The 15,331-nt window shown below is 36.6% G+C and overlaps 1 protein-coding gene across 2 annotated transcripts; it reads right to left on the reverse strand.

The window, feature by feature from the left end:
* Positions 1–1,459: 1,459 nt before the first annotated feature.
* LOC127523658 (influenza virus NS1A-binding protein homolog B) lies at positions 1,460–11,520 on the reverse strand. 2 transcript variants are annotated; one of them, XM_051914634.1, is made up of 15 exons: positions 11,384–11,520; positions 9,728–9,876; positions 8,849–8,969; positions 7,636–7,808; positions 7,466–7,541; positions 7,207–7,380; positions 6,965–7,090; positions 6,072–6,179; positions 5,675–5,792; positions 5,146–5,370; positions 3,983–4,104; positions 3,774–3,900; positions 2,911–3,042; positions 2,645–2,818; positions 1,460–2,500 (listed from the first exon to the last, which is right to left on the reverse strand). In XM_051914634.1, exons 3-15 carry the CDS (start codon positions 8,957–8,959, stop codon positions 2,244–2,246), a joined length of 1,923 nt encoding a protein of 640 aa, XP_051770594.1. In that variant the 5' UTR covers positions 8,960–8,969; positions 9,728–9,876; positions 11,384–11,520; the 3' UTR covers positions 1,460–2,243. The 2 variants fall into 2 exon arrangements, with proteins under 2 accessions (XP_051770594.1, XP_051770602.1); XM_051914642.1 differs by lacking the exon at positions 8,849–8,969.
* Between the last annotated feature and the right edge of the window lie 3,811 nt (positions 11,521–15,331).

Genomic DNA, 15,331 nt, shown 5'->3' on the forward strand with positions numbered 1-15,331 from the left:
AGATTATAAATAGAAAATACACCATTTTAACTTTGAATAGTCTAGAATGCAGCTCTTGCTCTTTGGCAGTACTGTGTGGTTTCATTGTGAGTCACTACATCCTGTGGCTTTCTACACATAACAGAACCAGAGTTGTACTGAGCTATTCAAATGAAAATTAATTGTAAAGGACCAAAACAGTGGAGTATATGACAGGTTGATTGTCATTTTTTCCCTTTTTTTTTTTTTTTTTTTGGACCATGTTTAATAGGTTTATACACCCTAGAGATGACATGTGGAGAGGATATGTACCAATTAAAGCATCAGTGAAATAGAATAAGATACTTGGTTATACCCAGCTAATACAAGGGTAGTACTGGGACAAAAGGGGCACTAGCTAGGATTGGAGCTATTGAACATTTTTAGTCAAAGTAAAAAAAAAAAATTGAACCACTAAATAATAAAGAGAATATAAATTAATATGAAAACTATACATCTGTTTATATCAGGGTTATTATTAACTAAAACTTAACCATAAAAGAAATTTCATTACTCAAAATAAAAGTAACAAATAAAATATTTTAAAAACAAACTTTATTTTAGCTAGTTGCTGAGGAAACATTTCTTATTTTAACTTAATGTACCATAATAAAACTTAATAAAAGCTTTTACATATTTACAAAATTAATAAAAATGACAAAAACACAACAAAATGACTAAAGCTTGAACTAAAATTAAAATGAAAACAGAAAATATACAAATGAAAATGAATTCTAAATATTAATAAAAAAACTACACTCAATGATTCTAATAACACTGGTTCATATGGCCTCCTTTTCAGTAATTTCAGAAGCATTATATTTTCAGCTAAGTACAAAAGTAACAAAGCAGTATCTAAAAGTTTCTTGAAATGTCTTATAGAATCCAAGGTCAATATCCTTGCCTGACCTGGACATATGTGGAAACTTCAAAAGGATCTGTTCACTCTCAAGTCTCCTCATCTCACAGTGACACTGCCTGACCCATTTACCTACAGTGGCCTGCCCTAACATTACCAGGGATCAGGGACTTCATGACTTGGGCATGAAAATTGTGACCCGTAGTCCAACTGCAAAGTAAATGTTTTAGACTAATTTCACTCGGGCACCTAGCACCTAGTACTCTCTATTACTCCTGAGTCTAATTCTCTTAACGCAGCATGTAATCTGCATGAAAGTGATTTTGACATGATGATACCCAATCTCCATTGCACTGTACAGATTTCCCACATACAAGCTATAAAATTTCCATGACCTTTCCAGTCATGATTAATAATGCTAATGCAGAGATGTTATCAAGCAGACTTGTCTTTCATGTTTAACTCTTCAGGATCATTAACAAAAACGTTAAATCTAACCAGCGAAAAAAAGCAGCCCAAAAAATTAAAACTAAAAATGTAACCTTCCAGTAGGACAGATGAAAGTTGAGACACTCAATCTACTACAAGTTGAAATGGTTTATTAATTTTTGCACCATTTTTGCACCAAAAGTAAAACATCAGAAAGTCATTTACAAATCAGGTCCAACAAGGTTTTAAATAAATGAGATGAGACATTAATTGGTGTTAAGTGGCATTATCATCATTGGCTTCTTTAGCATAAAGCAGACACAGATAAGCATCTAGGTAAAAATAAGCCTGTGGCACAGATTCATTCATAACTGGAATGTATGCTTGTCAGCTTTACATATTAGACACTTAGATAAGTTGTATAAAAATGCTATAAAAAGGCAAAAGATACAATTCCACTGAAGCATTATGGCTCCATTTAAGATAAGCTTTAGCTAAGTATTCTGTGGTCTAAGACTTGCCAACTTTACATATATAGATAGCATCTTCAATAAGAAAGGCTATCATCAATAATCATCGTCAAATCATTCATAAGCACTGTGCCTCACTGCGGCAAGTTGTGAACCTTTGTTACAGATCATATTATAACAATCTAATAAACCTGTTGCAGTCATGCCATCTCCATTTTACTCCAGCTACAAGCTTTGATAGTGAAACAACAAATAAAAAAAAATAATATTAAAAAAAAAAAAAGGAGAAAGAAATTTATTTACATAGTAATTATGCAATATGCAAAGGCTTTATGTTGCTTTTGGCAACCCTATATGAGCATCTATCAGAGTTCTCTCTCATCAGCACCTCAACAAACAGATGAACATCAGTAAAACACAATCACGTCGCATAATGTGTCGGATTGAGGAAGGGATCCCGACACCCTTCAGTTCTTAGTTAACGCCTCTATAAACGGGCTCCACTCATTCTTCTCTGGGTCATACACCTCCATGGTGTTGAGAAACTCGTTACCATCAAAGCCCCCGACAGCACAAAGCACACCGCTCAACACAGCCAGCCCTGCGTTGCTTCGTGCTGACATCATGCTACCTAACATCCTCCACTCGTTCTTGGCTGGGTCATAGACCTCCACACAGCGCAGAGCATGAGAGCCGTCAAATCCTCCAACCACAAAGAGCTTCCCTGGAAGCAATTGGGAAATAACTTAATTAAAGGCAATTTCTGAATTTAACAAGTGTAAGTCATTTTCCAACCAGTGAGAATTTATAACCCTGCTGGACTAGAATGCCATCTATATATCTCCTATTTCAACAAGTCTCCATTTACCTTCATACACAGCCACACCAGCTCCACGACGGGCCACGTTCATGGGGGCCACCAGGGTCCATGTATTGTTTTCTGGGTTGTAGCGCTCTACTGAGTTTAAGCAGTTCCAGGACTCAGCGCCACCAATCACGTACACAAATCCATTTAGCTCGCACACTGCCGCCTGGTGCCTCCCTAAACACAGAAGAGGGACAATAGTCAACCACACATTCAGGTTTGTACAATACAAATCAGTCATTTCAGAATATAAAATTTAATTGACATACTGATGTTGAGGGGTGCACAGCTGGTCCACATTTTTGTCACTGGGTCAAAGGAGTCACAATTCTTCAAGCCCTTTCGGCCACAGGGATCAGATCCACCCACCACAAAAAGCTTGTTTTGCAAGGAACACACACCTGAGAAGAAACGAGAGAGATTATCCACCCCTTAATGAGAACACCACCTTTTTCGGAGGAGCGTGCATGGTACAAACAGTGCAGCTGCAGGCGCCACTGCGGCCACGTATCTAACCAAATTTAGCCGCACCACCAGGAAAAGAAGAGGAGTGAGGTTGGGGTGCCCTCGGGCCGGATAAAGAGGATTGTGGCCGGATGTGGCCCGCGGGCCGCCAGTTGAAGAGCCCTAGTATAATGGATTGGTGCCGTCAGTCTTACAGGGACAGCATCCAAATTTACATAAATTATCACACAGTGATAAAATTACTCATATCTTGATAAAAGATTTGTCATATTGCCCACCCCTAGAGGCATTTGTCTTTCAAAAACATTTTTAGTATAATTTTATATTATTTTAATTTTACATTTTTATGATTTAATTATTAGTTTTTCATTAAACTTACAAAACCCCTGCAGTTCCTTCACAAACACCAGTCTGGGAAACCCTGATGTAATGTTTAATCCACTTCATGTTGTTGATAAAGAACTCAAAAACTTTTCAACTCGCAAGCAAAGGTTTTAGAGTAGGAAACAATGGCAGCAAAACAGAGAGCAAATTTGTGCATGCGTGATGAAAACAGATTTATTTGCACTGCAAAGAGTTTTGCTATCAATTACTTTATTTTTGCAATTAACAAACACAATTAGTTTGATTGCATAAAGACAAAAATCTCAATAGAAGCGATGCATACCTGCATTGCAACGATTGGTGCGGAGCTCAGGAACTTGAATCCACTCATCAGCCTTGGGGTTGTACATCTCTCCACAGCTCAGCTCATCTGAGTGACCGTTGGAGCCACCCATCACATACAGCTCACCCTGAGAGAAAAACCATTCATTCAGCTGTAATAGCAGATGCAGTAAAGCTACTTTAGGACTGGAAACAGTGCACTGTCTTTACCATTAGCACAGCCATCTGGAAGCGAGCTCGTGGAGTGCGCATGGGAGCGATGAAAGTCCAACAATCCTTCTTTGGGTCGTAACACTCCACTGTCCTTAAGCACTCTTCTCTGTTGTAACCACCTAGACAGATAACATCACATCTTCACAAACCTATGACCTGCTCATGTTTCCATCTATGACCATTTATTGTGTCATGCTATGTGGTTCTTTCGTTTTTGTATTTGTTCTTCTCCAGCTCCACCACTATCAACACTGAATGTTTGTTTTGCAAAATTTGCATGAATGACACGAAAAGGCCTACATGACATCTGTGCATGTTCTGCTCTGATAATAAAGAAAAAAATAGAAAATAGATTTTAATAACAGAGCCGCAAACTCACAAAAGGTGAAAAAGGTGACATGTTTACAAATATATTGTTGTTGGGGGGTCTGGGGGCAACATTTGCTTCAAGTGAGAAAAAAAACAAACAAACAAAAACAAACATTTATTGACACTAAGGCTGGGCATTGACAAATTTCACAATTGGATTTGATTTCGATTCACAAGCTTGTGATTCAATTTCAATTCGATTAACTTTGATTCAATATTGATTACTTTGGGGCCTATCAGGTACAGTACATGACAAAATTTCCTCAAAGAAAAAAAAAAAAAAAAAAAAAGTCTCTCAACTTATGCTGTAAACTATACAAGGAACTTGCACATAAGGACATTTTTATAATAATGTTATAATACATTTTTAATGACAATTATGTTTCTACTAATTTTTTTATATTAACATTTAAATGGTGGGTGCTATAAAACTGATTTATTTAAACATTCAATATTGAAGAACAGGTTAAGTAAAAATACAACGAATGCGCGATATAGTGCATATATTAAGCTAAATGCTCCCCTCCAAGTTAATTTTTCTTGCGGACTAATGATTTATTGGACTTTTCTGAGGTAAATGGGAGATTGTTTACAAGCAGTTTTATTGACGCTTTTCTGCGGTTGTTACTGTATCTTTCAACATACCTTCTGATGTTTATTCATGTTTATTTCATGTTGTAATTAGTAAAACTCAAGAGACAGACTGCAACAGCTGAAGAGACAGATTGCGACAGCTCAAGAGACATCTATGGTCTCACTTCAGTCTATGGGAAAGTAGCCCATTTTCATACCTGCAGCAATGAGCTTGCTGTCCAGTTCAGCGGTTCCCAGGCCTGAGCGAGCGTAATGCATTGGCTTCAACAGCTTCTCCTGCAGATCTTCTGATTGAGTCTCCAAGCTGGGGCTCTTCAGCACGCATGGTGTAGCAGATGGGGAAGTATGAGGACTGGTGCGGCCATGCAGGGAGATCACACATAGCATGCCTCTCAGAACAGCCAGACACAGGTATGAATTATCTGCAAGAGACATCTAGTTAATTTACACAAAAACAGGTTTCTTACTTCTTGTAATCAACAAAAACCCAGGATTTTCTAGTAGATAAGGATATTTTTTATTAATTAAAAAAAATAAAATAAATTCACAAACAGGAAATTTTAGAGCAGAGTAAAAAGAAAAAGTCCACTATAGAAATCTTCATCACTTTAAGCATGGAAATCATGCTTAACTTAATTTTTTGATCCAGGTAACATGACCATTGGGACCCTGCATAAATAACTATGGAAATTTATAGCATAAAAGTTTGAAGCACTATAGACTTACTGGTGGTCTTCTCGGATGCAATGTACTTCCATTCGTGCTTGTTGAACTGGCTGATGGAGGGAGAGAGGCTGCCAGAGGCGCCTGAGCTCATCTCGTCTCTCTCTCGAGGAGGCTTCTTCTGCAAAACCAAACCAGGCAGCTCTAAACCTGCCCAAACGTCACCCCCTATCTCTACTGCATGCATACAGACTTAGGGCCAAAGGCTAAACCCATTCCATCCAGTGCCAATACCACCATTTAAGGTCTTCCACAGTGCAAACACAGCTAAGACAGGTGGTAGTTTACAGATCTGCCTTTTAGTGCAAACCACCTGAAACATTATCAAATGGGAGCCATGCTATTCTACAGCAGAGAAGGCAGTGCACTGGAATGGGAGGACTGAAATCCAGTCATGTACCTGCACAAACTGGATGTGGTCATCCTCAGAGCTGCAGACCTCTGCCTGCCCCTCAAGCAGGCTCCCATCATGCAGTTTGTGATCTGCTGAGTAGTACAGCGTTTGCACCTGCAACAACAAAACACCAACAAGACCCATGTGGGTGTTTCCATAACAAGAACAAAGCAATGTTCTGCCTTGTTCCTTGAAGCAGTGGAGTCAGCTGCTATGAGGGAGGTCCTTGACAACTGTGTACTGCCTGGACCTTGAGGGAGCCATGACCTTTCACATGTCTACAGTCACTGTGATAGTAGAAATTGCTGGAAGGAGAGATCATTCTAACTATAAGTAACTTCGCTTTGGGTCAAAGAGCTATCTAAACAAATGATCGCTGCACAGTGGGATTGGAAAAAAAGCTGCAACGCTCTCGGGAACACTGCACAGATGGGAGCACATGGCTTTTGGTAGGTTGACTTAGTACCACTGATGGTTGGGATCTTGCATTCTTCTTCAGGGCTGGAAAAATCTGCTGTTGATGTGTATACTAAACCTACAGGAGATATGGGGAGATCAATGGGGAGGACCAGCCATTAGAATCAAATTAATAATAGTCCAAAAAGCCCTGTTGGGGAGAAAATGTTAAGTCACAAAGACAATTCAGGTCAATACAGTCAAGGGAAAGAAAGCGAAGGGGCGGGAAAAAAAAATCAGACTTAACATAGTTTGTTCGGCTCACCTGGAAAACCGTTCAGTTTCAGTATTTTTGAGGAGCACGTACTGCAAAATTTACAAGGTTAAAGGCAAAACTATGGGGGCAGGGGAAGTGGGGGAACCTGAGTCAACCTTTTGAACAGAAATTCAGGAGACATGAGCAAAGTGAAAGGAAAGGGTACATATAAAGCCATAATACTGACCTCTTCCATTAGTTTCTCCAGGGGATCTCCATTCTTCCACAGGCTGCGCTGCACCCAGCTTATCACCTTTGAGTACAGTTTGCCATTACCAGGCAAGTTCAGGTTCTCCTCTAGCATAACCTCCAGCTATATAGACACAGTTATGAATGGAATTATACAAAAAAGTAAATGCAAAAAACATAATTAGTATTTAAAATTATATTATATTATATTATATTATATATATATATATATAGATATACTTTTAGTCGAGGAAGTTTAAGGAAATCATCCTGTTCTGAAATCTCCTGAAGATGGTCCTGGATATAGCCATCAATCTTGCCCAGAAGCCGCCCATCAGCCATGCTGCTAGCAAAGTTGCGGTATGAAATGGCACTTTGGGAGTCTATTTTTGATAGCAGGTAATCTCCACAGATCTGAAAAACAGGATTCAGGATATCAGGGAACAGTACCGCAGTGTATACATTAGAGAATTCTGACCATGTAAATGCCTGTACATGCCTGTTTGACCCTCTCCAATTTGAGCTTCTTTGCTGCAGAATAGACATCTCTGACCAGATCTTTATCTGCCTTCAGTCTGTCAACAGGAGAATATGGGGATATATGAGACCTGTATGTCCTTGACATTATAAAAGGTGTAATGAAAAGTTTAAATGCCATGTGATATGTACTGCGCTGTGTAGGCATAGTTCAGCAAGATCTCCACAGCATCAGGGTTGAGGTCGTCGAATTTAACCAGTGAAATCCCACCCTGTGGCTCAGAGTCAGCATTGAAGATTTCAAAGAGGCAAGGACTGCAGCAAGCCAGCACAGCCTTATGGGCCATCAGCTCATGTCCACAGACCTGTAGAAGTACCATAATAAAGAATGTTGTGAGTGGGTACAGAGAGCATTATACAAAAGTTTGAGGTCAGTAAGATACTTTTTGAAAGAAATTTATTTCAAAGAGGATGCATTAAATTAGAGCTGCACAATTAATCGTTACAAGATCGCAATCTCGATTCAAACACCCATGCAGTCTTATTCCTAAATGACAACGGTTCGGCAAGGTCTAAACTTTTGACAAACACTCAAATCAACCACACAGTGTCATTATTTCTGTGTTACAATAATTTAAATTATCACAAAAGGTCTGGTAAAAAAAAAAAAAATAGTTCGGGTATAAACACTGATGTCTACGGTTGCGCTAAAAATAGAGTAAACTTTTGAAAGTAACTTGATGCTTTAAAGACTGTATCAATTACATGGTTACACCAGTAGGTGGTGGTGTGACTATTAAAAAAAAAAAATTGTAATTGAATCGTTCATTCAAGAGATTTGTTCAAAAAGCATATTCATCCAGAATTGAAACAAGTGAAGTCTTAACGAGGGAGTCATTGAATTATTCTTTAATTTAAACATTTAATTCATTAAAATTAATTTAATATTTTTAAGCAGCAATTAACATTTTGTCAGAACCTCTAGTAAATTACATGTTATTTTGTTTAGTTGTCTATTTAGAATCGTGGAAGAATCAAGATCTCCATTTAAAAAAAAAAAAAAAAAAAAAAAAAAAAAAAATCACTGTTACCACAAAAATACTGAACTGCACAACTTTTCAACATTGTGAAATGTTTCTTGAGCATCAAACCAGCATATTAGATTTATTTCTGAAAGATCATGTGATACTGAATTAACTTAAACAAATTTTTTAAAATTGTAATATTTCACAATATTACTATTTTTACTGTACTTTTGATCAAATAAGTGCAACCTAGTTTGTTCAAGAAAAAAAAAAAATCTTACTGAACCCAAATTTTTGAACGGTAATACAGTATACGTGTACATGTATACAGTATCACAAGGAAGGCATGTTTATTTTTCCTGAAACAAAGGGGGTCTTACCAACAGTCTGACATCACAAAACTGGCCGCTTTTACGCAAAGCATTCATCTTGGCCACAGTAGAGTCAAGGAAACTCTCATCTTCAAATATTAAATATCCGTTGGGAGTCATTTTGGTGGATCTATCAAAGTCAAGGTGGATAGAGGCAAACACAGCAAAATGAGAACTTCTCTTTTAGCATTTACAAATATGTGATGAGAAGGCCCACATGAAATCTGGGCAGTTTTGTACCACATTTTCTGCAATATCTGTGTGGGGATATCTGTGTAATGGCTTTAAACATGGTTTGTGTTAAACTGAGCTGATAGTACTACACTTATATTGGAAGATGAGGGCATAAGTAGCCAAATATTTAATATATGAACATGTAAGGAGTGGGGGGATGTGAAGAACTCACTTAGGGTGCTTTCACACTTGGTTCGATTGCCTGGTCTGAACAAGAATTCGATTGCTCCCCCTTCCCCACTGGATTGTGTTCACATTATATTATTTGGGTCCGAACCGTGGTGCTTTTGCATCAAAGCAGCAACTGTTTACCCCTGTTGCTTTGTAACGGCGACACCGGAGAAGGCGGCAAAATGCAGTGTTGCTCACCTCACTTTTATATTTCGGTTTTTGAACTTGCACAATTTAGTAGGATTGCATTCATATTATCAGTGAACCTTAATGGAGTTCACATGATCCGTACCCCAGACCACTTATTTTATGCAGACTAGGGTACGGGTCGCAGGTGCGATTGGAAAAAGAGTGTTCCCATCATCCAAAAAAAATGAAAGTGCTAAAGTGTGAAAGCACCCTGAAATTCTGCAGAAATCCCCACAGATTGCGAAAGTCTGTGGACACAGATTCCACGTAGGTCTTGTGAAGAAACAAACCTACCAAACAGATGTAACAGAAGAACAGTCTTGCTCTAAGGCACTTTAGTAGACCTTTCAACAGAGAAGAAACAGCGGCTGCACCAATCGTGTCTGATGTCACTCAGTGGGTTAAAGAATACAAGTTCTACAACCTTGATTATGCATGATGACCTAAAGAAGTGAAAGAGAAACACACTGAATTCATCCATGACAATTTAACTGCAGCTAGTATGAGGAAATGATTCTTGAGCAGCAAATCAGCATATTAGATTGACAATTACAAATTTAAAAAAAAAATTTAAATAGAAAAAAAAAAAACTTATTTTAAAATTGTGATATTAGAATATTACAGTTTTTACTGTATTTTTGATTAAATAAACACAGCCTTGGTGAGCATAAGAGACATTTTTTTTTAAAGATGTTACCGACCTTTTTTTTCAGTTTAACTTAGTCAGGGGTTCACAAACCTTTTCACCAATGAATTCCACTGAAGTTTCCAGTAGTTTCAGATTTCTGGGATATTTAACTTTCAGTGTCAACTATAAATATTTTACAGCTGTAGAAAACTTTGTATTGATTATAGAAAGTCCCATGTCTTTTCCAGGCATGGAAAATCCCAATTATATCACCCTGAGATTTGTAGGTTTTCAAAGGCTGTGGAAACCCTGAAAGGGTTTACCAAAATTGTAACCACCAACTTGGATAAGTCAACCAGTGTTTTTGGTTTGTATCAATATTCTCGGGTCATATTGCTTTTAAAAAAAAAATGTTAAACTGTAGGGCTAAACAACTGCAACATTATATAGAAAACAAACAAACTGTAGTTTAAAACCTAATTTACTTTCTAAACCTGATAATTTACATTTAATGTCCATAAACAAAAGGAGCCAGGAAAAACAAAACAACTGCTGAACTGACGATACGCTCAGTGGTTTTTATATTTCCGGGTTTAATGTTTGTTCAAGGCGCGAGAGACACGCGACCCGGAGCTCGAGGAGGAACTGAGCTTTCCAGATTAAACCAGTACCGCCGAAACAAACGCACGTGACCTCTCATAACCTTATATTCAAAACAGGTGCAATATAAACATCATATTACAGGTCTGGAGCAAGCTGACAGGTCATGTGACAAAGACAAGATACTTTATACTTATTGATATGACACATTTATTTGAAAAAGATTTAAGCAGAACGAGAGCCTCAGTCACCATTCAATTGCACTGCATCGTTTTGCCATTCAACGGAAGTTAATAGTGACTGAGGCTGTCGGTCAACAACATTTTGCCTAACATCTGTCATTTTCATCTTTAAGTGAACTACATCTTTAACCGTCAATCATAAATCATAAAACGTAATATGGTGTTAAACGGTCAGTTAAAGTGCTATTATTCCGATCTATGAAGTCGAGTCAAAAGCAGAAGCTGAGTCTTTTGTACACTGAACCACGTTTATCATAATATATAAAACTGGATATTTTATCGATGTTCCTCACCCGAAATTCAAGCTGTAGGGCAATCGTTCAGGCAAAACAGCAAACAGATACTAAAAGTGGCCTTTTCTCAAAACAGGATTTTTCTAGTCACTTCACAAGCTCGACTAACTTTAACACCACTTTAACCTTCCCCTAACCATCAAAAACGCTTTAATTTTAAAAACAAAACATGAGAAAAACGTCTTACCGATTTCCTTTGTCTGTTTAAGATCATGAACATCATATCTACTTAGGGAAAAGAGTGATTATCCGTCCAAAGAACCGCCGTTAACGAGATGTGCCACACCGAAGAGCGCGCGCTTAACTATTCTACGTCACTAATGACGAGAGCACAGTAGCACGGTGGGAGGGACAAATAATGGCGCTCATCCCTAACTTGCTTATAATGACACTTTACAGTTGTTAAAAAAAGAATAAATGTTGCTTAAAGGATGTATTGTATTATATCTGGACCTATATGATAAGAAACGCGTTGCATGGAATGCCAGTGTGAATATGCAGTGAGCATGATTGGCTGTATGTTACCAACCATTATTCACTTTAATCACAGTAGATCAGTTCTTACCCCCCACCTAGCAACCAGAACACAGTGCAATTCATTCATGGAGAACAGGTGTGTCCAGACACTATCTATATCAAATTGTAGGTGTTTACATTTTGGAGCAGGAGCAAATGCTTGAGGTTTAAAGATAGTGTTGTTGTATTATTCATATCTTTTGATTCTAATCTATACTAATTAGATAGATAGATAGATAGATAGATAGACAGTGCTTTCAGGTCAAAATGAACATACAACTTAACAAGCAAAAAATATGAGGCCAATAAAAGAGACTGTAAGGAGTATCACTGCACAAAACAATTACAAGTAAATAGATGTCATGTTTACTGTGATGTCATTTTGCATTTTATTCCATTTCCTCTGTGGAGATCTGTATTATGTAACCACCTCGTCATGGGCACAACTGAAGCGCCTCCACCTCAGCCTGCTGTCTCCATGGTTTCCAGCCACTTAGAAAAAGAAACATGAATATGTAGACAGACATGCCTCCTCCTGCCTTCCCTCTACGGATCTCTCTATGCAAACTTGTTCAGCTGAGCATAGGTTACATAAGACACTCAGCTGAACCGTGTTTGACAACATACTAAGTCACTAAGCTCACATCAATGATGATACAGTCTGCAGATATACTATTAATCTGATGAATGTTTCAATTTGCAGTTATTATTGTGTATAGGTTCGTATCACAAGGAATATAGGAATGATAGTGTGCGTGTTTCTGGCCACCGGAAACAAACTCTGCAAGGATTTTAAACTGTGCTCTATATGGAATTTAATTTAATTTTTAATTTTTAAATCTTTCTGGGTTGATTTCTGCACCTAAATTTGCTCACTTGAACTTGTCCCTAAAGCTGGTTTGGAAGTGATAATCATTATTAAAAATGGAAGGCTATACAAATAAATTTAATTTAAAATTTAAATTGAACATTTTTCTTTTTCCTAATATTGCCATAGATCTAATTAACCCATTATTTTCAAGGTAAAATAAAAATAAGTTATTATACCTTTAGTGGAATAATAAATAAAAGCCAATTACTACATTTTGGACAAATCTTTATTTTAGGTCTGCTTTGACTGCTTTCTATGTTTGTTTGTTTTTTATTATAATTGTACTATTTTTATATTTTAAGAAGGCGCACCTCTCTCTATTTAGGTTTATTCTGCAATAACGATAGGCAGACTGTACATTGTTACTTTGTAAGCAGGGAACCAGTAAAGTGTTTTGGTTACGCAAGCCATTTAAGTTTAGTAGTATAATTGTGTGAAAATGCTGTGCACTTATGTCTCCATAGCAACTGCCACACAGAAAACAATGCCAATTCACTTGTAAAACACAATGGGCTAATAAAGCCCCTCTGCTGCTTCTGACAGGTGACCCATGATTACTCATATGGAGATGTATAAACATACACATTTGGCATGACAACAGAGTATAATAATTCTCAGATAGTCTTGACTCTTGAGCCGCACTTCAATAATCAAGACTTCTCATCACTCAGGAATGAGCTCTAGTTTTATTTTAGTAATACAAGTGTGTTTCATTGCTCTAATTAAATTCAGCTGTGGCAGTATTATGATATTTATTTAAGTATATTTATAAACAAACTACTTTTTATATATTTGTTTGGAAGCAATGACATATTCAGGCTCTTCGTATTAAATTAAATAAATGTTACTCTAAATATTGATATATGTAAAATATGCCTAAAATGTGCCATTAGAATGTAAAGGAAGGCAGGGTTCATGTTTTTATTGTCCATATTGATTTTTTTATACGGACAACGCACAATCAACTTGTCAGACTATTGTCACTGAGGTATGATGTCATTTATATGAGCTTTTTGCAAATGTTGGTAGTAATAATATGTATGTATAAAGTCATTGCCATTTACAAGAAAGAAGTTCATTACCTTCCTGTTATTGATACCTAAATTTAAAAAATGTGTATGATTAAATATACAACCTAGTCTTCTTTTTAGGAACAGACTTAAAAGTTTTAATCTTTTTGTTTGAAATCATGTTTGTTAATTTGGATGTTGTGCTGTATTTTGTAAGACTGTATATTTAATTCATAGTTATCCACCCACTCCTGCTCTAGTTCTCAGTCTTATATAAGACTTCAGAAATGGCATATTTAAAACCTCTTCTCTCTACGTTATTTTTGGATGCACTAGTTTCTAAGAAATCAAAATAATCATGTTATAAGTACAGAGTGATTCATTCCCATGAAATCACAAACCCATTAATCTTTAACTTCATTATCAGTATTTCCAAAGATATTCACCCCATCATTGATCTTTGAACTTGTCACATGATACCACTTTTTGTGACCCACATTTGCACTCGCACATTTATATGATATGAGTCTTTGCATAAACAAAGTAGAAGCATGTAAGTGCAGAGAAAACAGCGCCCCCTTGTGATTGCTATGCACGTGCTCGACTCTCATTGTAAACACTGTGATGTCTGTAGCATCTCAAGCGTTTATAGCGGCAAAATATTAAAGTGTAGAAAGTCCTGTAGGATAGTTACACATTCTGAATATTGAAAATGTAACATAATGTAACTATATTTAAAAGATACACGTCTTTGTTTTGAAAGTGCGTAAAATGCGGGAATATGTCCTTTTTTGATCTAGGTTTGTAGGTGTGGATGTTTTTCTACTTCAGTAGGGTTCTCTGCAATCTGTAAATTATACTAATGTTTTCAAATGTAATTATTTTTTATTTTAAAGATGCTTCCAATGTACTGCATGCTATGTGAACCACTTGCAGAATCTGTGAAAATGTGCAAAATTTTAACAAAATAAGAGAGATCATACAAAATGCATGTTATTTTTTATTTAGTACTGTCCTGAGTAAGATATTTTACATAAAAGATGTTTACATATAATCCATAAGACAAAAAAATAGCTGTATTTATTAAAATGACCCAGTTCAAAAGTTTGTGATTCTTAATACTGTGTGTGGTTACCTGGATGATCTACGACTGTTTTTTTGTTTTGTGATGGTTGTGAGATCCGTCTTTTCACATGGAGGACAACTGAGGGACTCAAACACAACTATTAAAAAAGGTTCAAACATTCATTGATGCTTCAGAAGGAAACACGATGCATTAAGAGTCAGGGGGTGAAAACTTTTGAACAGGATGAAGAGGTCCAAATTTTTCTTATTTCGCTTGATCATTTTTTTTAATTTAGTACTGCCCTTCGGAAGCAACAGAAAATACTTGCATGTTTCCTGGAAGACAAATTAAATACAATTTACCTTGATCTTCAAATTCCATTTGTTAAAATTATTAACATTTTCACAGATTCTGCGAGTGGTTCACATACTTTTTCTTGCAACTGTATATATATATATATATATATATATATATATATATATATATATAATTTGTTTTTGTTTTTTTACACACACCATTTAATTTTAGTTAATGTTTATTTTTAGTTTATATGGCTTTGGTTTTAGTTAACAAGAATAACCCAGACACACAACAGCCACAACAGCTTTCTACACACCTCAAATAGGTCTTCTGGTTTGCACATTTAATCAACAGATGGAAAAGAAAACAGAC

The sequence above is a fragment of the Ctenopharyngodon idella genome, chromosome 2 (assembly GCF_019924925.1).
Source record: "Ctenopharyngodon idella isolate HZGC_01 chromosome 2, HZGC01, whole genome shotgun sequence".
NCBI lineage: Eukaryota > Metazoa > Chordata > Actinopteri > Cypriniformes > Xenocyprididae > Ctenopharyngodon > Ctenopharyngodon idella.